Source organism: Anguilla anguilla, chromosome 15 (assembly GCF_013347855.1).
Source record: "Anguilla anguilla isolate fAngAng1 chromosome 15, fAngAng1.pri, whole genome shotgun sequence".
Classification (NCBI taxonomy): Eukaryota; Metazoa; Chordata; class Actinopteri; order Anguilliformes; family Anguillidae; genus Anguilla; species Anguilla anguilla.
The window spans coordinates 17,527,166-17,553,429 of record NC_049215.1 but is presented as its reverse complement, the minus strand read 5'-3'; the positions used below and the strand labels follow the sequence as shown (position 1 = coordinate 17,553,429).

Here is a 26,264-nt window from a genome sequence, read left to right as displayed (position 1 = left end):
CTACCCACCCCCCCACCCCCACCAATAAAAAAATTAAATAAAAAAACAGCGTTTTTTGTCAGTAAAGACTACAGACTACAAATGGAGGGCCAGTGGTGGTGATTAGGTGGTGTGTCTGTGGGGCATGCTGAAATCTATCTCCAGCTAACCTGTTTTTCTCTCCCTCTCCCCTCCCCCTCTCCCCCCCTGTATTAACCTCTCTTCACTCTGCGCTGCATGGCTCACAGGCTCGGTCTTGTGCATGACTCCTGCTACCAGCATTGGTAGGTTCCTCCGTTAACCTTCTTCCCCGGTACGGCCTGCTAACGGGCTAACGGGCTAGCCGCATTTCCACAGCTGGCGCTAATGCCAGGGCTCCCTGCTTTCCAACAGACGGGGGCTTCTGTCCGTCTCCTCTGTGCTTGAAGCCCTCTTTTTTTGTCCCTATCAGTCTTATTGGTCCTCACAGGGCCAGCGGGGTAAGGGGCGTGGTCACGGTACGCAGTCATCACGCTCGACTTGAACACTGAGAGGGTGTCGCGTAAGCGGGATTCAGAGGGGCGTTGGCACCTCCAAGGCCCAGCAGTGGAGAAGCAAGTTGAACAGCAGTGTGTTAGTCTGAGCTTTGGGCTGGACCTGACTCTTCTGGCTGTGGAAATGCGGCTTGTGACTCAAACTCTTACGGGTGACTTCACAGGGTCAGGCTGTCCTTGTGCTTCTCTGTGTCGTTGCCTGTACCCGTATCTCACCTGCAAGAGCACGTGCAGTTTTCATGATCCTCAGGTTCAACTCAAGGAGTTCTCCTCATTTATATTTATTTTCTATTAATGGCTCTATGAAAAACTGTATAGTATTGTGTGTGATTACCCTTGTATTTCTTGTGTATTAACAGTTTTGTTATGGTTATTATTTCATTTTATTTAATGCCCCCACCCCAACCCCCACCTCTCCCAACAATTCCATTCAGTCAGATGTATGGTGTAGCAAACAGGTTTCTTGACAGCAGGGTGATATAGTAATAATACTGATGAGTTGTTTAAGAGTGGGTAAGCTGCCTTTTTTGTGCTTTGTGGATTAGGAAATTTCATCAGGGTTTCCCAGGGAAGCGTTTATTTCAAAATGAAGTATATAGAATATATGCATTTGTGTGTAAATGTAATGACATCTGTAATGACAGAACATCTTGTGTATTACACACAGGCAGTAATTGTACACTGCTGGTTTAAATAGAATTTGCGAACCTGTCTTATTATTATCCAGTTGACTCAAAGGGATAATTTTTTTTGTTCCAAATATCAGACTTCTCTGGGAATCACTGATTATGCAGCAAAAATTTCCTCGACTGTGATTGTAATCGGCTTTCTTCCTCTTTTTTTTTGTTTTGTTTTTTTTTTCTTTCTCCCTGGCTTCCTCGCTTTGCATTGTGGTTGCATGCCATCTGCTGGTACAACCTAACGATGGCCTGCCCCCGCTCTCTATAATACTTCACCATGGCGCAAAAAAAACAAAAACAACAACCCTATCACCATGGTTACCATAATGCTCCACCCACCTGCTCATTGCTTCCATGGTTTCCCTTCCCGATAAAGTCCCCATGATGTACAGTGCTACGCCTGCTACTGTCTCTGCAGCTACAACTCCTGCCACAAGTGTCCCCTACGCAGCAACAGCACCAGCCAATCAGGTTTGCTCCTTTTAAAGCTGTCTCTCATGAATCCCTGAGCTCTAAATAAGCACTTAGCCAGCAAAAAAAAATTACCAATTTTCATTATGTTTATTTCATTGTATCAAAATTATATTATTTCCGGTGCTATTAAAACATTATTATCTGAGAAGAAATGGTGTTATGCATATTGTAGTGGTGGACCTATGCTGAGTCATGCCCACGTATAGGTCATTTAAAAAAGAAAATGAAATGAATAAAAATCTTATTTAGAGCTCTGACATTTGCAGAATAGTAGTTGTGTTGTGTTGCATTATTTCCTTATTTGTTTGCATGTTTGTGTAGTCTTTTTTTAATTTTTTTACTTTCATTTTAATGTCAAGTGTCCCTGTCCCTGTCCCTGTCTGTGTAGTTTTTGTAAAGAAGCTAAAGCAGCAGCTTTCTCAGGCTCCCTTCCTGCTGCAGGGGGGAGGCTTTCTCTCGCTGTCCGTGCAAACGATGTGAGCTCATCTCTGTGTGCTGGGAGAGACGGGAAAGACCCTCTGCTGGAAAAGAGCTCAAAATGGCCGCCCAGCTTCCTGTTCCCAAATCAGATCTGTCCTTACCCTTATCCTTGCTACATCAGCACACATGGGTGGGGGGTGGGTGGGGGGGGGCAGGTCATGTGACGCCCTGCACGTGCCCAGGGTGACAGAATGGCTGTGCATCGCTGCCACGAGCTGCAAATGAATAGTGCAGTTACTAACCTCAGCTGGGCTCTGATCTGTCTTTTTAAAGCTGTGCAGCGTACAATCACTTGAGAAAACAGTGTAGTGGCTCAGATTATAGTGCTGACAGCCCTGCAGGGTGCTGCTTAATTATAGCATCACACAGAGACGCAGGGTTTCACACTGTGTCTGTCACGAGTGCCTTTCCTCAATGAGCCACTGGGGGGCGCTGTGGAGCGCTTTGTAAGGCTCCCCGTGTGTTTTACTAGCGTCTGAGCAGGGAGTCCGCTTGAGCTTCGGCGTTGAGTCATAATGTCTAAGCAGGCTCTGTAGCATTGCATTGCTATTTACACCCGTGCACACATGCTGAGGATCATTTCCTCTGTACAAACGAGCGCACGCCATCTGTTGCCAAACCAATGGAACTTCGTATTGGAATCAATCGCAGCCTTGAACATAGTTTTTTTGTTGGATGTGGAGTCGAATCTTTTATCTATGCCGCTAATAGCTTGTTAGCTTCCTGCTAATTGCGTCTGCCTGGAAGGTTCCGGTAACGTTGCGGCGCGCGCAGTAATGAGGCGGCAGGGCGTGGCGGCTGGGGAGGCGACGATCCTGGGACGGCCACTAAAGCGCCGCACCCATATCAAGCCCATGTGGTCACTGCATTACCATAGGGATCACAGAGTCCTCTTTAACAGTTAATCAGGGCTAACATTTCATCTCTTTCCTTCTCTCTAGATTGCCCTCTTGGTTATGTACTCATCTATCTGTGTCTCTGTCCTCCAATTCAAGCTTAATTTTAATTTTTATATTCTGTGCCATTCAATTGGTTAGAGCCTGTGAGGGGGTATGTGATATTGCCCTTGTTAGCCTGTGAGGGGTGTATGATATTGCCCTGGTTAGAGCCTGTGAGGGGGTGTATGATATTGCCCTGGTTAGAGCCTGTGAGGGGGTGTATGATATTGCCCTGGTTAGAGCCTGTGAGGGGGTGTATGATATTGCCCTGGTTAGAGCCTGTGAGGGGGTGTATGATATTGCCCTGGTTAGAGCCTGTGAGGGGGTGTATGATATTGCCCTGGTTAGAGCCTGTGAGGGGGTGTATGATATTGCCCTCGTTAGAGCCTGTGAGGGGGTGTATGATATTGCTCTTGTTAGCCTGTGAAGGGGTGTATGATATTGCCCTTGTTAGCCTGTGAGGGGGTGTATGATATTGCCCTGGTTAGAGCATGTGGGGGGGTGTATGATATTGCCCTGGTTAGAGCCTGTGAGGGGGTGTATGATATTGCCCTGGTTAGAGCCTGTGAGGGGGTGTATGATATTGCCCTGGTTAGAGCCTGTGAGGGGGTGTATGATATTGCCCTGGTTAGAGCATGTGGGGGGGTGTATGATATTGCCCTGGTTAGAGCCTGTGAGGGGGTGTATGATATTGCCCTGGTTAGAGCCTGTGAGGGGGTGTGTGATATTACTCCAGTCAGGCTGTGGTCACAGATACTGGTTGGGAGTTTTCGTGGGTGTGTGTAGGAGTGGCGGTAAATTGGGTTAGCACGCGGCACTGTTTCAGCGTATCCCTCTGAGCGATGGGCTTTATCCCCTGGGTTGTGTGGCCTCGTTACATCAACGTCGTGACGCGCGTTTCTTTTTGGAACATGATGCACCGCTCCTGTGGAATTCTGCGGAAGCACGGCCAGATTCCCAAGAGTCCCTCACGATGAGGAGGAATTCTGGGCCTGCAGGAATCAGAAGGAGTGGGAAAACAGATGTTGGGAGCATGAAGGCTGTTTCCCACTGTTGGCATCGAAGGGATGCAACATGGGGGATTTTATGGGGGGTCGTCCCTGGCAACCCTAACACCTGCAGGATGTGGACAGGTTATCAGAAAAGACCTTTTTAAGGAAATAACATACGTACCCTGATTATAATTATGACACTATATCGATAATAAATACAGCAGTAATTGTCCTCTGGTTTGAGTAGAGTATACTGTAAAGCCGTAGGTAATGAAAGACATTTAAAAATGAAAGCACTTTATTTTGCCCTGCTTATCTCTCTGTAGTGTGTCTATAAGAGGTGTGCACGTGCTGCATACAGATGGACCAGGACTTTGAACTGTGTGTTCAGGGTTCACTTTGAAGGACAAGTCCTGTCATTCAGAGAACTGAAACTACGCTTCTGTAAGGACGGAGATGAGAGGGCTCTCTCTACTTGAAACATTCATGTATTTTTATGTAAATAGAAGTATAGGCTACATTTTATGCACGTTCATTCTGAACTAGAAGAGGGAGGTTGGTTCCTTGGGAGCAGACCTCTGTCGGATGTGTTTCTAGAGCTCCCCCACTGGGAAGCAGTGGAATTGCACCTGTTTACCCTTTGATATTACTGTAGCAACAGATTACTGTAGCAGCAGATATTACTGTAGCAGTAGATTAGTGTAGCAACAGATTACTGTAGCAGTATATTACTGTAGCAACAGACTACTGTAGCAGCAGATATTACTGTAGCAATATATTACTGTAGCAACAGATTACTGTAGCAGTATATTACTGTAGCAACAGATTACTGTAGCATCAGATATTACTGTAGCAGTATATTACTGTAGCAGCAGATATTACTGTAGCAACAGATTACTGTAGCAGCAGATTACTGTAGCAACAGATTACTGTAGCAGCAGATATTACTGTAGCAGCAGATATTACTGTAGAAGCAGATTACTGGCGTGAGTTACCTGAGAGCAGACAGGTGTGTGTGAGTTGCGCTTCCCTCTCTGTACTGTGTCTCATTGTGCTCTCCTGTTTCTGCTGGCTGCTTATGGCCTAATGCTCTGCCTCTATCTATGTGAGCACATCTGTGCTCTGCTGTGTCAATGCCCCTTTCAGCCTGAGGCAGCTCTGACTGAGGACACACAGATATGCACACACACACACACACACATACATACATACGCACACACACACACACACACACATACATACATACGCACACACACACACACACAAACACATGCATGCACGCACACACACGCGCGCACACGTGCACACACACACGCACGCACACACACGCGCACATACACACGCACGCGCGCACACACACACATACATACATACACACACACACACACACACTCACACACATACATACATACGCACACACGAACACATGCGTGCACGCATGCACACACACACACGTGCACGCACACACACACGCGCACACACGCCTCGCAGAAGCCTGCTTCCCTGAGGAAAGGAGTCCTGGAGCTGCTTGAGTTTGCATTATGCTGCCATTTTACTCCCTGCCTTTATTTCATTTCCTGTGTTGTCACTTCCTTTTAGCAAAAGGATGGGGCAAACACCGACAGAGCAAAATAAGCGATTTCATTCTTCCCTTTCAAACCACCCCCTCCTAAGCAATTATTTTTTTCCTGGTTTTCCATTTATCTTGATTTTTTCAAGTACAGGTTTTTGTTGAGTTTTCTGCCAAAAAGTTACACTTTTTGGACACAGACTGTACCCCATACACACAAGGTAATGATGATAAAGATGTGGGCGGAGTTGCTCATGGCAACCCCTGGGTTTCTGCATCACATCGCTGACGGTTGGTAAGCGTTAGCTTCCGGGGCCACCTTAGATTCGGTGTGCGATGTCAGAATTGCGATGCCAACTAACTGGTCTCTCCCGGTGTCTGCTTCCTGACACAGATCATCCTAAAGTAACCAACAGCACAGGGACCAACAGCGCGTGTCAAGATGCTGCACTACGGAACCCGAAACGGCCCTTCTGTAAATACTACCTGTCCCCTTCCCTAGAGCTACAACAACCTGCATGCTAATAGTTTATCACCTGAGGATGACTCATTAACTATAACACTGAGTGCTGGTGTAATATATACAAAATCTGTACATGTATTGCTAGGAAAATACTGACATGTAATTTAACACTATCAAAACAAGCAAGTAGATACGTACACTCTATAGGTGAAGGTGGAGATGTCATTTTTTTATGATTGTTTACCGATGTTCTCTTAGCGTGGGTTATTCTCATTCTGTGTTTCCTGTTTTAAGACTCTGCACAAAGCTCACCGTATGGGGGGAAAAACCTCATTTGCACTGTCAGGAAAAGAGAAATGATGATAATGATGGTGCTTGGTGTTAAGCGCTTGATTTAAGTTTTTAGTTTTAAGAGGGGGGTCAATGAGAAGTTTTCACAGCACTTGGATTGTGAATCAGGCCAAATTGCTTGATTTTTATTTCTTAGGACAAAAATAAATATATATATATATATATATATATATATATATATATATATATATATATATATATATATATATATATAAATATTATATACATACATGAATGTCATAACCGATAACGCTGGGATGTGGTGGGTGTGTTGGCTATAGTATGGTTTCACCCGTACCCCCCTAAAGATGGTACGACCCGACTCAGTGGGCGGGCCGTCTCATGCGCACATCCACTCTGCTTGTCATCTGTCTGCCAAATAAGACAATTACAATAGAGGAAACCTTTTAAAATGGCCAAAGGGGTTTGAAATGAGGGTTTGCACATATAATGGTATGTTTCATAAGCTGTGCCACAGTAGGAGACATCCTCTGGAGCGGAGAGGCTGTTACACAGGCGCTGGGGTGGGCCTCTCCCAGTGCTGGCCATCAGGGGGCGCCCTGGTTCCTTCAGAGCCGTGCCAAGGGTTTAGCAGAGCTGATGCGCAGGAAAGAGACAGCCAGCCTCACCGGTCGGGTCCCATGTCTGCAGGCAGACGGGACAGGAAACACTGGTGAAAGGCATGCTGGGATACCGACGGACCAGTGCAAAGGGGGGGTGGGTCGTATTCATGGTGTAGCTCTCTGGGGTGTGTGATGGGGAGGGAGAAGAGTCCAGCCTCGTTAAAAGTGCATTAGACGATTCTCGTCAAACGGGACCGACTCACGGCAACTGCTGCTCCCCCTCCTCCGTAATCCTGTCTGTCTTTATTTGAGAAACTGTAGAAGTGCCTGAAAATACACTTTTTCACAAGCGGCTTGAGTAGGCAACTGAAGAGATATAAAAGTTTTAAACAAGTCTCCCACCACCTCCGCTTTCAGCTAAACTTAAAGGGAGAGGGGAAAAGTGTCCACTCAGCTGGAAAGGTAAACTTTCACAGTGCTGCGATGCACTTAATGCCGGACCTGTGGATTATAGAGCGCCAACAAAACAGCACTACTCCCAACTTTCCATATTAAAACGAATCAAGACAGCTCGGTCAGAATGTTCCATAAATTTCAGCAGTCTTTTTAAACAGTTAAGTTTGGATATAGTTTACATTGGAAAGTAGGTGATACTGAGTGAGAACTTGGGGGGGAATGTGACATGTTCGTTGTGCATTTTCCTCTCATCTTAATATTTGAATTTAGTGTCGTGCATTGTGTTTGAAAGGAGTCTCAAGTTGTTTTTCTAAGATGGCCATTAAGATGTTTCAGCTGAGCACCGCTGTAGCCAGTCAGACTTCTGTCATTGGGAGTGATGTGCTCTTACACGTACTCACATGTGTGTAACTAATTCACCATAACATTACTTGTTTTGTAAAATATTTGAAAGTTTGTTTTCATTTGGAATTGCGTTCAGTGGTGTTTGAGACTAATCATTACTTACTGCTTTCATTTTCCCTTCCTGGTTTTTTGTACGTGTGTGTATGCGTTGAAAACTTAATCAGAATCATGATGTATTTTCATGGTGCTTGATTAATACTGACAATCCACAGTGACACTTCCTTTGTTCAGCATGAATAAAGCACTGTTCTTACTATTTTCTTTTCTTTTTTTACACAGAAGTTATAGTTTTAATGTAATTTTTGATTTGCAAGGTGATTGAATATATTTTATTGTCATGATTTAACTTTTTTTGTTTAAATATTAGTAATAGAACAATGTTGTAACCTATTGTATTTTCAAATGAATGTAATTTATTAAGCTTTGCTTTGACCTGATGGAGGTTCATCAAAAGGCCAGACATGGCAGGTCGGCCAATGAGAACCTAGGGGTGGCAAGGGGGCGGCAAACTGGGAACTGTTCCACCAATGGCAAGCTCCCAGATCTCTTTGTCAACTGTGTTGTCATCGACACAGGAGAAGGCATTGCAGTATGAGCAAGTCTTTAGAATTGCTTATATTATTAAAAAGGTTTATTGTATAGGTAACATTTTACCAAAAAAAAAAGACATTTACTTTTCTCTGTAGTATGGTAATGTTTCATAACAATAATAAGTTGTTGCTGTGGCAACCTAAAGTTGCAATGACTAAAGTTATGTATTTTTGTAAATGATGTTAATTGTTAAGTTGATTTTTTTTTTCTTTTTCTAGAATACTGTATCACTCTAGATTGTAAAACAGATATTGGAACATTTCCTATTTTATGTCAAAATATATAGTTAATATGTCTGCAGCATTTAAGCATCTTTGTATCAGTGTACACCTGTGTTGAAGAAATCATAGGGAGGAGCTACCTATTGTTTTAGTATGAAAATACAAAGTTAAGAAAATTGTTCCAGCAAGAACAGAGCCCTTCAGTACAGACGTGAGCTCTTTCAGCAAAGTGAACTGACAAAAGGAGCTTTGGGTTTCATCTAGACCAGTGGAAACTTCTGGAAGTTCTGAAAGTAGCGTGTGATGGGTGAGTAGCAGAGTTTAGGATTGCACTTTGTTTCCACAAGTGTATAATTCTTTTATTTCTAAGAAATGTGTATTGTGTTAGGGTTAGGCAAAGTTGACATCAGCGTTCAGACTCGTTGCTCACTGAACTGAGCCTGTTGGAGAATTTATGTTCATTGGAGTGGACATCTTGCACAAGAAGTTTTCACAGCAAACTGGGTGCACATTTCAAAAAAGTTCTGCAATATGTATCCAATGTGTCTAGTGCAAATGAGCAAAGAGACACAGTAACACAGAAAACAAAATTCATTTTATCCTCAGCTGCAGTTTTTAGTACACAGGTTTTTGGTTTGTCCTTGTTTTAAATCGAATGAATCTACAGTCCGAATGTGTTGCCAATTGCCTGATGCGTGTTGTGCATCTGATTTGATGGTAAAGGGGGTGAATCCTCTCTTTCTAAGCAGACCAGGGTTATAGGAAACTTTGCCTTACCTTTTAGTGTGCGTTGTTTTCCAGGTTGTGTGATTTCTGGGCTCTTTTAAATACGGCCGGTTGCAGTTGGTCTGCTGAAATAATGTTTCCATCTCCTTTTCTTTCTTTATTTGCCAAGTTTGTCACTACTGCCGTTTTCATTGCGAGGCCAATATGGCAAGTAGTGCAGTGCATGATGGGTAGGCTGTGGTCTGTGTGCACCACACCGAACAGCCCCGTGCATACTGTAACTGCTGCTGGTGTACCACCTGAATCCATCTCTGTTGCGGTAGTCCATCTACATTGGGGATCATAAAAAGAAGAAAGAAGCCCTTGTTGGATTTTTATTAGTTTTTATGTATCCATTTAAAATGTTTTATTTGTGCATATATAATGTGCTATCTTACGTTCTGTAGTCAGTTGTTTTGGTTCCTGAAAAATGGTGTAAAACCTATTGAGACAAAACAAATAAAATGATAATAAACAGAGGGACTGCGACATCATTATTTTTGTGAACCTAACTGACCAGTGGAGTTTCAAACCTACTCGTTTCAAGCTGGGGTTTGGGTTGAGGACTGTTTTTCCATAACCTTTCTGTCTCTGGTTCTTCTCACTGTCTCAAACCTGCCTCATTCCCAACAACCAGTTCACAGGTGGTGTATTTAACTGAAGCAACTTGTTCCCAGACCGGTTTTGTATCCCACATTCGGGAACTGAAGCCTGGCTTTGCTAGTACCAACTGTTGCAGTCCTGGGGTGTGGTGCACACTTGGTAGTGTCGTCAGGGGCAGGAGGGATCCACTAACTTTTTTTGCACGGCAGCGCCTCTTTTGGTCGTTGGGATGTCTGCAGCCAGCTTGCAACAGCAGCACAGGGTTTGTTCTGTGTGTGGATGAAGGGGGGACGACAGGAGATGGGGTCTCTCTGTTCTTTCAAAGCCTTGCAGGACAGGAACATGCCGAGAGCAGGCGTTATGGCATTTCATCCTACTTATCGAGTTGTCTTAAGTTATTACGCACGTGCACATCACAATGACGTAATTTTTTCGTGTTTAGCGAACGTCCATAAACATAATTACTTTCCCTTGGTTTTAGAGTTAAGGTTTTATTGCATGTTTTTCATCATTAGTGTAGTTTTTCTCAAACTTATATTCTAGTTGTCATGTTATTTCAAACTTTCTTAAATCGTATTATAGGAAACCAACTTATCGTTTTCAGCTCTTTGATTTTGCTATCCAAATCGCCAAACGTTGATTGCAGTCAGTAAACACACCGAGTTCAAGCTCGCACTTAAAGGCATATTTAATTGCCGATGTGCATACACTAATTGGCCACTTTATCAGGTATACTGTACAGTGTGCCTGTACTGCCATGCCGCAAATAAGTACCCTAACGTTAGTGCTGAGATACACCTGTGTCTGTTCTACCATAGCGCGCAGAAGTGTTTATGGCGTATAACATACTACATCATACCTACGGGATATTCTGTACAAGCCATGTCAGGCTGCATGTCTTGAATTCGTGTATGACCTGTTCCAAGCAGTAGTAGTAGTAGCTGTTTTGGGCACGTTTAAGTACTTTGTGGATTAAATTTGTTTGAATTGATAAAACGCCAAAAGTAGGATTTTCTGATACGGCAAATTAGGTCATCAAATATACTGCCTATTGTGTTTGGGGCAATGTGTCACTAGTAATAATATTTGTATAAAATATCTATGGTAGTTTTATGTTGGTAGTATTGTTACTGCCTTGCGATCAATTTGCGATTAGAGGAAAAGAATAGCCAATCTTTGGCTACCATGTCTCTGGGAAACACAGGCCACAATGTTTTTGACATTGTTGTTGGATGAATTAATGAAAATAATGATATAACTGGCTTAGAAGATTTTCTGATAAGGTACGAAGACCTGCGGAATTTTTGCCTACTACAGTAGCACAGTATACTTGCGGTAGTATTTTCCAATAGGGTAGCAAGATCGATCGATAGGCTATGACTATAAATTTGCGCTACCGGTAGGACATTTCGACAAGGTAGGACAAATCAACATAACACCGGGTCTCTCGATATAACCTTTACCTCCTACAACGCAACTCATTACACCGATCAAAATGTAGCCAGGGTCTAGTTAGGCTATATTGTACCAAGTATAGACCCTGGCTACACTTTGATCGGTGTGAGTTGCGTTGTAGGAGGTAAAGGTTATATCGAGAGATGTAACAAATATATAACAGACGCAGGCTTCAGAATAAGAAACTACTAGAAACAAAACAGCTAAATAGCCTAGTGAGTGATGAAGTTGTATTGGCGTCACTGACAAGTTTTCCCTTATTTGGGGATACACAACAAACTTTATTTTCTGTTGAAATTTGTCAAAGGTGCCCTTCGGGAGTCTCTGAAAGTCAATTTTTTTTGTAGGTAGTCAACCCAAATTTTTTTACACTGAATATGTGAACAGCCCCAAGGTAGTGTAGAGTAAATCAGAATTGTAGCCTACAATCCACACAACCCACAGTTCCAAATAGCTATTAGCACGCATGAAAACTAAATCTAGAACTAGCAAGGCGAACGCTGCTATTTTTCCCCCTCGCTCGCAAATGATCACAAATAGTCTGCGTTAGCCAGGAAATGGTAACAGTCAACTCCCTTTATTCGTCCATCTTTTTTAGGCAAAAATGTGACGGCGGCGGACTGAATGGAACAACTGAATACACCACAGTTAACAGCGAACGTCTGCGGGCGGTGCGTTCATCGGGTGTTAGTGTATTTATTTATAGACCACTTTTATTGTATCTAAATTCCTCTAAGTGAGTATGAAATACAAATTTAGTTAAGCCGTCATTCCAATGGCCTATGTGAGTCGGCCCTTGATATGGCGTTATGTTGCTAAGCTAGTTCAGCACAGATGTAGCCTACTGCATCAATTTATAGCCGATCCTAATTTATAGGCTATTTATAAGCAAACCAGCACAATTAGGCTAGCTATACTGGGACTGCGGTTTCAGTTATACCGACCCTCGGCACTCACTTGTGAACACAAACCGACCTTGTAGCTCTTATATTTAAGGTACAGTGGCAACACAGCTGTTTCTGTTACCATAGCAACAGCATCCGGCGCATTTTCCCCCACCTCTGATACACATCCTTGAACTGCGGTCGCGATTGGTTGTGGTTTCCGACGATGTCAGAACTTCATAAGTCAAATCGTACCAGCGGAAATCCAGCCCATAATGGGCGTCGTTGAGCGGGAGCCATGGCACCGTGTGAGAAGTTTATGGCGGATAGAGACGGCTATTGGACTGTGTGCACGTCTGTCACAAAGCTAAACTGACCCATCTTTCCCCTCGGTACGGAAGCCGGGATGAGCCAAATCGGTTACGCGGCGGTGGTCTCCACCCGAGAGTATGGCGGCCGGTAGTATATCGGTGTGAGAATGACGCGGAGAGATGAAAGAGGATGGAAAAGAAACACGGACTGGGAACTTATATTATTAGCTAACTTTTATTAGCGTTTGGTTTAGCATGCGTTGCTAAAATACGCCCAAAGCCAATGGTAAAATTCAGTGTCCAGTGTATCCAGGTTTTTTTCTTAGGAGTGCCCTCGCCACAGCAAGTTTTTTTAAACCATGCATTACGATGGTTATGTTAGAAAATTATTAAGCACAAGTTATTAATTGCAAAGCTGTTTGTTTTCCTTTTATAGGCTATATATTTGCAAATCGTGCGCCTTTTAGCAACCAAATATTAATCAATGTCGGGTCTGTCGGAGAAGATTTCTGCAATGAAGCCCACTTTCCGACTGAGACTCTTTGTGCTTTGGCTGTTTATTTCACATAGCTAAGCAGAGGTAGCAAGCAATTTTACCTCTTTTTTCCGCCTGCCCGGGGAAATGAAACGCAACGATTAACTGGAATTGGTAATCAGGGGGCTATTTTGTTTAAATTTCAATGTCGACAATAGAGCATTAGAATTTTTGCTTTTCGTTCACGGAATCATCGTAGGGGTGCAATGCGTGAGTATAAAGTTGTGGTCCTGGGCAGTGGTGGGGTCGGAAAGTCCGCCCTAACAGTGCAGTTTGTGACGGGAACCTTTATAGAGAAGTATGATCCTACGATCGAGGATTTTTACCGCAAGGAAATCGAGGTGGATTCGTCCCCCTCGGTGTTGGAGATCCTGGACACCGCCGGGACCGAACAGTTCGCCTCAATGAGGGACCTATACATTAAGAACGGCCAGGGGTTTATATTGGTCTACAGCCTCGTCAACCAGCAGAGCTTCCAAGACATCAAACCCATGAGGGACCAGATCATAAGAGTGAAAAGGTAAGGAGGAATTTGTCTAATGAAAATAAAGGAGACACGCAAAGCACTAAGCGCCCGTCGCGTGCCTTAGACCGTCTCTCTGGTGTCAGGTGTTCTGGAAAACATGTGTTCTGCAGATGGAACATGTTATTGGTTAAATCCTGCCCCGCGTTTAGTGAAAGTGGTCACACGCACGTATGAAGAAGAAGCACGATCTCTGTTCTATTCAACTATAGCCTACAACAGGAAAAAGCTATTTAAACAAACCCATCCCAAATGGATAATCAGATAATGCGTCGGAGAACTAGGCTAGTCTGTCACTTTTGAGTGTGTGTGTGTGTTCAATTATAGAATGCATAATTCCTGCTCTGCTCAGTGTTGCGGTACCTTGTGCTGGAGTGCAGGGGATCGGACAGAAAGCCTCCCAAGGTCCTTTCCCGTGCAATCACGACTTTCGTTGGGAAAGGACGTTTTCCCAGTGACGTCAGACCCGGCTCCAGCCGCCACAAAGGCCCACTGATATAACCCATATCTTGTGCTGAGCTATAGTGTTCAGGAAACACTCTCTGGCATTATATAGGTCTGATGTGTGCACAGGTACATTTCTTTTTGTGTTACTGTACACCAGACTTGTGCATATTCTTGAGCGTTCCGGCTGATGATTTTTGAGCCACCATAGCTGTGTCCTCTTTAAAGTCTTTGTCAGAGTGAACCTGCCTATCCGACAGTGTTTTGTGTTGACTAGAATGTGATTAGTTTGTATGACAGTCGCTGGAATGGGGCCCAAGCCCTTTGTGTCAGAAGCCAGGAGCTCGCAGACAGGAATTTACACTCTGTTTGCAGTGCCGCGCTTCAGTACACTCTCCCTGTAATTCTCCACTGGGCAGGGTTGTTTAATGCATCATCAGCTTTGTCCGTTAGTAGAATGTGGCATGTCTCTACTGTAGAATTCAGCAGGCCCCTACAGTAGAATGCAGCAGGCCCCTACAGTAGAATGTAACAGCCCCTAGCTTAGAATACAATTAGCCCTTACAGTACCCAGGATGCCGGTCTAGTTTGACTGAAGCAACAATGCTAGTTATTAGGGGAATAAGTGCGGATGAACTGCAGATTCACTGGTGCAAATGATCTGGGTGGCTGGCCCCTTTCACAGAGAACATTATGTCAGCCAGTCCGCGTTAAGTGCAGATCATCAGAAACTGCCACAAAACCCTCTGCGTGCCCTGAGAAATTCTCTGGGTCCCCTGGGTTTCCACAGGAGTGTGCCACGGCTGAATGTCCTCTGCAGGATGGCAGCGCATTAGTGCGCTTCATTAACAGGAGTAAGCTGGACTGGGAGTTGGGAAAGAACAGAACAGCTCTAATATCCATCAGCTGCAGTTGGGAGCATTTTAATTTTGCACACACTGTCAGGAATGCTTTTTGCTTGAGGTCCGTTTGACAGGTCAAGGCTTCCCATGCAAAATGGCTCAACCTGCTGTTCTGTTGTGATCCCCTGATGCTATTGGTAAATGCTGCCCGTGTGATTCTCAGTACTGTTTGCCTGTGTGTGTGAGGGTGTGAGTGTGAGTGACCCCTGTGTACCATGTTACATATGTATTTGCTGTATTTAGTCAATGTAAGCTGCTTTGTGGCGGTGGTGGTGGGGCTCACATTTAAACACTGAGGTATTTACGGGAAACTTCCTGTGCAAAACAGCCATTCACAGCTAAGAATGAGCGCAGGGTGATTTTCCTCAGCGGAGTGTAAAAATGTTAACGAGGTGAGTTACATTCTGCATCTCTTATTCATTGGGGGTAATGGCATTGCCCAAAGAGAACTGTTAAATGCCAGGAGTGAGGGCTGTGTGTGGACCTCATTCTGTGGAGACAATGCATTAGCGTTTCACCACATTCACAGCTCCATGCTGTGGATTAAACACTAGCGTTGCCCCACATCTGAAATGCCAGAGCAAACGTGTGCTTTGCGCAGTGAAGGTGTTGCAGGTAGCTGACACATAAACACTGCTGACCTTTTGGTTGTCCATACAGTGCCGTTAAAAAGTATTATTGCTCCTTTGTCACACTGAATGGTTTCAGAGCTTTAGACAAAGTGTGATATTAGACAAAGGGTACCCGAGTAAACACGACACACATTTTCTAAATTATTATTATTTATGATTATTTCATTATTTAATGAAAAAAGTTATCAAACACCCTTATCACCCATGTGATAAAGTATTTACGCCCTTAGTCAATTAACCAATTAACCAAATTTAATTGACAAATATGCCTAAATAGAGGAAATCTTTAAGGGAGCAAATACTTTTTCAAGGCACTGTATGTCACCACAGATCACCATAGGCTGGGTTCTGACTCAAAAATAGTTTTCACTTCATGAATTGGTGTGACTGCTTCCCTTTCTTTGAAGAGTAAATCACAGTACCAGAAGCCTGTATAAGATGGCACACCACACCAGTGTAAAAGCCCCACGGCTGCTGTGTTAACACATGTACATTTCTGTGCTCCTTTGGCCACGCCTCCTCAGCTCATATGACTAGAAACGGCCAATCTTGGAGCTCGGAACGTTCTGCATCCCTGAGACTGAGGACAGAACAGGAAGGAAACCATGAGCTTTCAGTGTGATGACTGTGTACTCTGATGCGTGTAGGCCAGCGCTGCCATTATGTGCCAGGAGCTGAGTCAACCGGAGGTCAAAGGTCACCATTTGCAGACATTGCTTTGAAATATGTGTGCTGGTGTGTACAGACCATATCCCGTTCCTCATGTCTCTGGGTGTGATTTTGCTCTCTCATTAGACAGATAAGACGAGCCTTTGTTCATTTGTATGCAAATCCTTTGTGCGTGACCAGCTCAGGAAAGCAGTTAAATGGCACAATGAAAAGGTAATACTTGTAATAATGATAGTGGATTTAATTTCTATCACAGCTTTCATAGGGCTTATTCATATACGCACATACAAACACATTTGCACACACAAAGGCACTCATTCACACACATAAAAAGAAGTGCCCGCATTCACACACCTGTGACCACTTGATTGTAACATCTTTTTGACATATCTTTACGCACACATATGAACGCATACACACATACATACACATACACACCAGCACACATGCTCCATATATCAAAACATCTGTGAGAGAATGAAAACTTTCCTTCTGTTCCTCAGGCTCAGTGTTGAAGGTTTGCTCACTCACCAGATCCTAAAGGGTATGTGCTCTGTTTGGAGCCAAAGAAACATCAGGCTCCCATTAGCCTATAATAAGCTAAAGCAGAGTTTGACTTTTGGCAACGGGACCGTGGGAGGGGGGGTGCATAAGAATGAGCTCGGGGGTGCGGTGTGTGTTCCCAGCAGCTACAGATTTGGGAGCGAATAAATTGTGAGCACAGCGGTTCCCCTCTGCGTAGGGATAAAAACCACTGGCGTTGCAGAATGCCTTTCTGCCAGCATTTGATTTTCTTGGTCTCCGTTTAGACGCCTTATTGATTTAATTAACTGACCAAAATCCCCCGTCCCCTTTCTGTTCCTTTCCGCTTCTGTGCAAGCTGAGTGCGTTTTGCACGGCACCGCTGTGGTGTGTGAAGATGAGGACAGTGTAATGCACACACAGCGGCTGCACTTGTCTGGGCTGGAGTCAAGGCCATCTCTGTTGAATCCCAGTCTTAACTCAATTGTTAGCTATTAATGTCTTGTTCAAAGACCAAGACCACAAAGTTGAAAGTCGTGATCAAAACTGGATTAGTTTTAATCCGATTTAAGATGGAGACCATAACGTTGTATTTTTTCCAAGACTACCATTATATTGATTTGACTGTGTAAATGAGAATGTTTCTTAAGGCATATTTCAGCAAAACGTGCATGTTTCAAGGACAAAATCAATTGTGTTAATACTAATAGAAAGACAAAAATTTTAGACAAGCCTTGTACAAAGACCGTATACGTATAAAATGTCTGAATAAGAGTATTCATGTGGGAGAATTATACAAAGCAATAGCATGTATTTAAAATATAGAAAGGTTTATGCACAGGAACAAACACAAATGCACACGCACACACAGTACAACTTAGTACAGATACATTGCACCAAATAATTTCATGCACTTTCTTCAATCATAAATGAAATGTTATTTGATGTTGATTTGGCCTGTAAATAATGGAAAGTGGCATAGAGAAATTTGGCAATAAAATATAACTAGTATATCTTATCTAATATATAGTAGGTCTAATCTAATGTGTACCACTTAATCTAATGTATATTATATCTAATCTAATGTACACCTCTTAATCTAATGTATATCATATCTAATCTAATGTATACCACCTATCAGGCATGCTAAACACCAGCCATGCACAGCATCCTATTCTCTTGTTCTGGACAGCCACAGAGTGCATGTACATTATGATTAAGATGCCCAACGTGCTTCAAGCCAGCTAAATAAAAGAGGACTGGATAGGTGCTCAACAGCTCAACAAACTACAGTTTAAAAAAAAACTCCTTACCCAGACACTTCACAGGGACTAGCCTAAAATAAGGAACAGTGGAGCTTGCTTTGCTCAGGGAAAAAGAGACTGTTTAATGAACAGGATGGGACTGACATTTCCCTGTGAAGTGTCCAGGTAAGGAGTTTTTATTTTTATTTTTTACTCTAGCACATTATAATTACTTGACCAGATATAATGTGTGAGCACATTTGTCAAGCAGTGTTGTCCTGACCTGCTGTCATTTCTGCCGCTTGTTCACTGTCATAAGTGTCAATTCATACATGACTTTAAAAACTCAAAGTTTTAAGAGCCTGTTTACTGATGGACAGCTTTTCACATGTAATCACAAATCACACCATTCTGCTGTGTCACCCAGTTTCTGATAGCAATTCACCATTTACATTAACAGAGTAATTTTGTGTGTGTGTGAGTGTCTGGACAGGGCTGTGTGTGTGTGTGTGAGTGTCTGGACAGGACTGTGTGTGTGTGTGTGAGTGTCTGGGCAGGGCAGACACATTTACACTGTGAGAGAGAAGCTTTGATGGACGGCACAGCCGAAAAGCAGCAAACCTCCAGTGCGCATCATGGTGTCCCCACAGCAAACTGTCACTTCACCTGTCACCCGTCAACACGCCCGTACACCCTCTGACCCTCAGTGCGTCATTGGGCCTGTTCGGAACTGCCTTCCATAGGACAATACCAACCCTCTCCCCATCACTGCTCACAGCGATCAATGTAACAGAACAGAGTTTCTGTTAGATTTGTGTGTGTTAGTGGCTGCCTTTTTATAATTGTGTTTTTTTGGTCCAGATGTTTATGTTTATTTTGCTCAGTTTGTCTCCTCGGGACATGTAAGTTTGCTCTGCTGTATCTCTCTCAGCACTCTGGCTGTAATTTTACACGTTTGCTTAAAGCAGCTCTGGATCAGAAGGCATTTCAGAAATGCAGGTCCAGCGACTCGCTGTTCTTCAGCGTAGTGATGGTTTCCACTATGGCGAATGTGCGGAAGAACAGGTGCTTAGTTATGAACTGTGCTGAGTAGTAGTGTTTGAGTAGTACTCAAGAGTGTTAACGCCGATTTGTGATGGAGAGTAACGCCGAGGAGCAGTTTTGGGGTCTGGATGTGATCTGAACAGTGACTCCTAGCTATCTTTCTTTTTTTGGGGGGGCTATCAGGAGTTCATGAGAACACTGATGTAAACATTACATCAGCTGAGAGGGAATGTTTACTTTTGACAGATGAGTTCTCCAGGATCAGAGTTAGGTTAAGGACAGCTACGTTGCTGTGAGCCAGCTTATAATGCTATCTAGTCACAAGGGGAGACATGGCAATACTCCACTCCAAAGAAAATTCTGTGGAAAATTCAGTGCCTCCGGTTTTCTGCAGTTTATCCTGGGACTGGAGATGATTGTAAAAGCAGAGGTCTGGCTCTCCCTTTCAGTGCCTCTGAGTTGCATGCGTTCCATTACCTCCCCGTTTCCTTTTTAAGGAAAGACTTGTAGGTGCCAGTGATGTTGAGATGCAGTGTAACAGTTGCTCTGGCGGTTTGAAGTCTGCCGCATGTGAACCTGGTGAGCTGTGCTGTTTTCTGCAGTGGGATCGAAGATCCTTAATAATAATGAAGAGAAAAGCCCAGTATTTGGACTTGAACTACAAGACAGACTTGACTGAGAGAGTGTGTGCGTGCGCGCATGCGTGCATACACGTGTGCTTGTGTGCATGCATATGTCTAAGAGAGAGAAGAACATAGGCATTGAGTGCACATGTGCGTGCGTATGTGTCTGAGACAGAAGAACACAGGCAGTGACCGCATACATGTCTGCCTGTGCGTTGGTGTAAAACGCAGGTGGAGGCAGGAGAGTGCCTGCATTTCTTCAGAAACACCCTCACCCAAATGGCCGAGGCAGGAACCACAGTTCCCCTGGGAGGTTTTTGCGAGGGCTGTAATTTGATTAGGGAAAGTCCAAAGTGATACACCCATTAAAGGCACTCATTGATCTTTTATTCACAGATAATGTTTTATCAACAGGCCTAGACTCCTCATCCAAACATCAGGCTATCTGTGGTGCCTGGTTCCCTAATCCCTGTTCCCCAGTCACCTCCGCCTTTCATGGATTTATTCCCAAAAACGTGTTTTAGAAAGTTTGACTTTTTCTCTCTACGTGTTTATGTCTGTGAGCATTTTTTATTTTTATAATAAATATAGTTATAAAACTCTCTGCCATGGAGACTTTGTGTATGGTTTTCCCTATTGTTTTTTTCTGATAATTTAAATCAGACTGGGGTAATATCAGTCTTCTGATTGATTGAATGAATGAAGTGTGACTCATTCAGTGAATCGCCAATCGCCAAACCACGGGTTCCACGGAGAGGACATTTGCAAAGCAGATAACCGCTCTGTTGAATGCTAAACAAATAGAGGATGGCGGCCGTTTCGTTGGTAATAAAACACAAGAATGATATCGCTGCTGAACGGGGCTTTAGAGTTTCCCCTAATTGCCAGCTCTCGAGCTACAGAAGGTCTTTACCACGGTTCTGCAGCCATGGAGATGACTGAGGCGCGCACTGACAGAGCTGCTCCAGATAAGTGCTTTTGCCTTCGTCAGAATGTGTTCACCTCCCAGAAACCCCCCCCCCCCCCCCCTCCCCGTCTTCTTGGGGAGCACAGTGCAAATGTTTCTCCCAAAAATGACTGGATGCTGCAGAATGTTTAAGAGGGCCTGGGGAACTCCTGCAGCCAGAATTCCCAGAGATGCCTGGAGCCCTGCTGGCGAAGGACGTGGGACCCACGGAGTCTCTGGAGGGGGACGTGGGGGTGGACGGGGTTGGGGGGGCGGGGGTCCGGCTCTAACCGCGCTGATTAATACCAGATAAGCGCCGTTAAACCTCGCCGGGCCCCGCGCGCTCAGGAAGGCGGGAAGCCGGACATGTGGGAGGAGCCATAATTAATATGGCGGTAATGACCGCACTGCAGTTACTGCGGCAGGTAACACCGTCCTCCTCCTCATCCTCCTCCTCTCTGTTCTCACACTTCGCTGTGTAATACGGGGGGGGCGGGGAATATAAGGCCCAAAAAGCAGGGCAGGATTTTCCCTCTGCGTTCTGTTGGCTGCCAGGCTGATGTGGGCTGGGCAGTGAGCCAGCATTCCTGCAGTCAGGGCTGGAGTGCGTGTGGACCGTTCAGCAGCTGTTCTGTGGGAGTTTTTCCTGTGAACCCCCAATATGTGGGCTCATTTTCTTGTGTGACAGTAAGTTACTGAGTATTTAGTTGTCAATGGAAAGTGTTAAAGTGTACGGTATTGTGGAGGGTGACTCCAGGGGCTAGAGGTGTACACTGCGCATTTGTTCATCAAAGTAGGTGTGTATTAGTGTGTTACATGGTTGTGAGTTGATGTAAACACAATGTGTATCAGTGTGCATTTATGTGACTAGAGATGTATGCAGTGCATTACATGTATTATCGCTGCATTGCTTGCATTTGAATAGGGGTATACTCAGTATGTGTCAATATGTTACATAGTTGTGAATAGTTGTATACATACACAGTGCGTATCAATGGGTTACATGGTTGCAGGTGCGTATGCAGGTGTCCTTGGTGCATGTAGGTCCTGAGCCACTAACGTGTGTGAATAGTAGCACTCAGGATGGGGAGGGAGCAATGCATGGAGTGTGAATGAGGGGGGAGGTGCCTCTGAGACTGGCATGCGCTCCTTCCTATTGGCTGGAGCATCCAGCCTGTTAACGAATGGAGGGAAATGTGTGAGAGGAGCAGATGTGGGTGTTTATAATCACGGCGTCTGAGTGCTCAAACTCCTGGGTGCTTCTGCTCAGCCCGGCCCCAGGCCCAGTGTGCCACCGGTGGGAGGATTTGCGTTTCCACGTCAGCAGCTCTGAGCCAGTTGGCCGTCTCCATTTCTCAGGAGGGCTGTGGAGCAGGTCCGGGGGCCCCCGCGTTCCTGAATCATCCGAAACCCCCTCAGGCACGCCCCGTCCCGTCTCCTCCGTTCTCCGCTCCGTCGGTGGAGGGGTTGTAAATCCACCCCGGCCCCCTGCTGGTGCTCTCACGGCCGGCTGCTTCAGAGACCGCGGCTCTGGGACGCGGGCGGACCTGACCTCGGGTACGAGGCGCACCTGCTCTCCTGTCTCAGAGGGAGCGGGGCCGGGGGGGTGACGGGGCTCTGAGTCAGCCGAAAGGCCTGGAGACCGCGTCTTGCGCCCAGTTTCCGGGAGACTGGCGTGACATTGCACATTGTGCAAAGAGTGACAGAGTTTGTCTGGGAAGGAGGAATAGATGTATGACGGGGGAATATGCGAGTTCTCATTAGGAGAGCAGGGAAGACCTTCTGAAGCTTAGTTTGGGTTAACTGTGACTGTAGACCATTTCTTTCTCATCACAATAATAGCAGTGTTTTTTAAAAACTTAAAACCTTTTTTATTTCCAATTTCCTAGTTGTGTTCAGTTGGTCTCTGTCTGTAATCCTGACAGAGCATTTGTAGCCCTAGCCTTAGACATGTCTATCTTGATCTTGCTGCAGATTTTTTACTGCATCTGTCTGGGCAGTTCTGTTGGCTGGTTTTAGGGCTGATGGGAAATTGAGTCACAGGAGGTCATAGCCTCAGTCAGGAGAGCAGGGGACAGTCAGGCTGCAGGTTACAAGCATGGCTGAGTGCTCTTTCATCAAGCACACCTGAGGGACAGGCTTACTGAAAGCCTCAATGCAAGCAGTGTGTCATTTCAGCACACACACACAAGCTAGCATGGGATGTGGTAATGTTGAGCTGCTTGATGCGCAGGACCTGTGTTCATCTCCAGTTCCCGTCTGGCTCAGCTGGGCCCACCCCTGGGGGGAACGGGACCACCTGGCAGGCAGTTCAGTGCTCATATCCCAGCATGCAGTGGGCGTGGCATCCCGTACCAGGATTAAGAGACAGGGCGGGGCTCTCTGCTCCTCAGACTCACTCCAGTAATGAGGCTTTTACCAGAGGACATTTGCACTCTAATGGTGGACTGCATAATTTAGCAGTAGCGACCGTGTCCTGTTCAAACAGTACATGGTAGAGTCACAACCTCGGTGATGGGTCCTTCCATAGTGAGATTCTGTCTGTGTGTGTGTGTGTGTGTGTGTATGCATGTCTGTCTTCATTGTGCATATGTGAACTGTTTTTGACCTTTGTGTGAGGGGCCATGCTTTATTAAAACTGTGCGACATGAAATTCTAGAATCTCAATTAGTAAGTTAGACAGCGTTTTTAAAGGGGCAGCCGCGGCACCCTGGGGAGTCATGACATCCCTCCTGGGGTTCCCCGAAAATGTCTATTAGCCTATGTTAGAAATTAAGAAATTATTATAAAACTAAGATTCATAATGGAGCATTTGTTCACGTGCCAAACTGTAGACCACTTACTTTATTTGTTGTAATGTGCACACCTCTGAACTGCCAGCATTCGATGCCACAGTGGTGTTCTCAAAGGATTTCATTCTCTTATGAACAATTAAAGTTTCAGTTTCGCAGTTTGAGAAATTTCCTTTTTCGACATTCTTTATGCCTTATGGATAGGATATGAACAGGGATATGTAAATGCTAAACAGGTTACTTGTGGGTGTTTTCTGACCGTTTCTGGTGAATGTAGGAGTGGAAACTAAACGTGTTCATGTGAGCAAACATTTACACTGATTTCATCTGGTCACAGATTTATCATGAGAAACACGTTGTATGTGCTATTTGGTAAATCTGAGAGAAAACATGCGTACGGAGAAAATCTGAAACCCTGGTTTGCAGTGGGAGTGTTGTCGCACTAACCACTGCACTAAATTTACAACGTAGTGTGAGCTGTTTTTTATCACTAATGTAAGGTGTTGCAAACTGCATTTTGGGGTGCTGCGGAAATGGAAATTATTTACAGGGGTGTCTTGGGCCTGGAAAGTTTGGGAACCACTGAAATGAGGGACATAAACAGACTGTTGAACTAAATGGACAAAACCCGGTGACATGTTTTTGTGTGAGTGGCTGAAGCTCCTTCACCTTCATTTGCCTTTTATAGGCTACTTCTCTGTCTTCAGTCACATGAGCATTCCAGAGAAGTCTCTCAGTCTCTGAAGGTAATCCTGGGAAATTACCCTCCTAACCACAGAGTTGTGCAGCTCAGGGTGTGCGTGACTGACTGCCCTCCTGAGCAAAGTGGTAACACTGCTTAACCGCACATTCGCTACAAGTTACTGCAAGTGTTCTATAGGAACCAGACACCTGCCGAGACAAATGAGTTCAACAGCCAAAAAGCATAAATCCCAGTTTACAGGCATCCCTACCCCGACTTTAAAGGGCAGCGGAAAACCTTATATTTACACAATGCTGAACCCGCATGCGTTTTGTCTCCTGTCAGTCTGTCAGACCGCTATCTGCTGTTCCAGACACGAGCAGTGCACCGTTCTAATCCCCGTGGTGTTCATGGGAATGAGACCGGGGAGGGGTCAGAGTTCAGTGAGGCGGTTGTCAGAACACATCAAAGTAAGTTTTTTGGGTTTTAATATAGCTTAGTTCACTGCTCTGTTCAGTCCAGTGCATCCTGGCCCTCTCTCTGGAGAGTCATCTCTCTGCCCAGCTTCAGAGCTGTAATTCCACCCCCCCCCCCTCACCTCTGCTCCCAGCCTGATGCCTGAGCTGATAGGGTGGTGTGTGATTGTGTCCCCGCAAGTTTTTTTTCCCTTCTCGGTGTCAATAATTCATGGACGTACATATTTCATAATTGAAGGAAGGGCTTTTGGAAAGTGGAGCGAGGTTTAGTGTGGCCTACAGCTTCAGAAACCACAACACTGTCAAACAATCTCATTTTCAGCAGCTGCTGGGTGGCTCGTACTTTTAAGAGGCTGTTTCAGTGTGTGTGCGTGTGAGTGTGTGTGTGTGTGTGTGTGTGTGCGTGCATCTGTGTGTGTGTCTGGGTATGTGTGTGTGAGCCTGATTTCTGAGCTGTGGTGTGAGGAGAGACAGTGGCTAAACATTGTGGGAGGGAATATGCTTGTCTGGGATCTCCTGGATCAGTCACCGAGGTTTGTGGCAATGAGTGCTGTTATATAGCCTATATGTATATCACCACTCATTGCTCAGGAAATCAGAACCACTTATTTTGTATTTTGTATTTTATACATAAAAATAACGTTGTTAGTTGTACATTTATCATGACTGTTGTGTAGTGTACTGGCTTAAATATTGCGCTAATTGACCTGTGTCTGGAGCTGAGTCATTAAAGCCTGCCTGAGAGATGAGTCAGCTCAGCCTTAATTGGGCTAATGCTGGCCTGAGCGCTTCTCTCCTGTTTAATCTTGCTGTTGTGAGTTGGACTCCCTTAATACTTTCTGTACTGTGCTTCCATCTCTGTCTGTGGCCCTCTGGGTACTAGAGTGAAAAAAATAGCCCTACATAAAGTGGCTGGACTGTCTGTTCTCCTTTATAAAACCACAAAACAGACTTTGGCATTTGATTTGTGACTATAGAAACCATGTGCAACATTCTAGACTTTTTAATCTCCACTAATTCCAGACTCTGCCAGTTTGTGTTAGCCGTAAAGCATATATGAATTTTTTTCCTCTATCAGCTCTTCACTGGGAAAATGGTGTAATGAGCCAGCCTGGTTCTAACTGTGCGGTGGGAGAGGTGTGTGGGTGGAGTGATTGCAGAGATTGCATTAGCCTGAGTGTTATTGCGTGGTAATGTAAAGTGCCATTTATGAAGCTTGTTTGTGTTTTTCTGTGTGCTTTTCAGGTACGAGAAGGTGCCGGTGATCCTGGTGGGGAACAAGGTGGACCTGGAGAGTGAGCGGGAGGTGTCGTCGGGAGAGGGGCAGGCCCTGGCCGAGGAGTGGGGCTGCCCCTTCATGGAGACGTCGGCCAAGAGCAAGACCATGGTGGACGAACTGTTCGCCGAGATCGTGCGGCAGATGGACTACGCGGCCCAGCCGGACAAGGACGAGCCCTGCTGCTCCTCCTGCAATATACAATAGCCCCGCCCCTGGGGAGGGGGAGGGGGAGGGGGA

At 45.0% G+C, this 26,264-nt stretch overlaps 2 protein-coding genes and 1 long non-coding RNA gene across 15 annotated transcripts in view; 2 read left to right on the top strand and 1 right to left on the bottom strand.

The window, feature by feature from the left end:
• LOC118214227 (muscleblind-like protein 2a) overlaps positions 1-6,294 on the top strand; it is a 49,034-nt gene extending 42,740 nt beyond the window's left edge. For 4 of the 13 annotated variants that reach the window (XM_035393987.1, XM_035393995.1, XM_035393988.1 and 1 more), the window contains 2 exons: positions 216-263; positions 6,041-6,294. In XM_035393987.1, the coding sequence (XP_035249878.1) occupies positions 216-263; positions 6,041-6,171 (179 nt within the window). In that variant the 3' untranslated portion in view covers positions 6,172-6,294. Of the gene's footprint in view, positions 1-215; positions 264-1,568; positions 1,664-6,040 lie in introns of all 13 variants that reach the window. The other 9 variants (XM_035393993.1, XM_035393998.1, XM_035394000.1 and 6 more) reach the window with 5 other exon arrangements.
• A 3,565-nt stretch (positions 6,295-9,859) lies between these two features.
• Positions 9,860-12,646, bottom strand: LOC118214231. Its single transcript, XR_004762596.1, has 3 exons — positions 12,579-12,646; positions 10,258-10,390; positions 9,860-9,903 (listed from the first exon to the last, which is right to left on the bottom strand). It is a non-coding gene; the product is annotated as an uncharacterized LOC118214231 (long non-coding RNA).
• On the top strand, positions 12,640-26,264 carry LOC118214230 (ras-related protein Rap-2a-like). Its single transcript, XM_035394004.1, has 2 exons — positions 12,640-13,769; positions 25,994-26,264. The coding sequence occupies exons 1-2, from the start codon at positions 13,456-13,458 to the stop codon at positions 26,229-26,231; spliced, it is 552 nt and encodes a 183-aa protein (XP_035249895.1). The 5' UTR covers positions 12,640-13,455; the 3' UTR covers positions 26,232-26,264.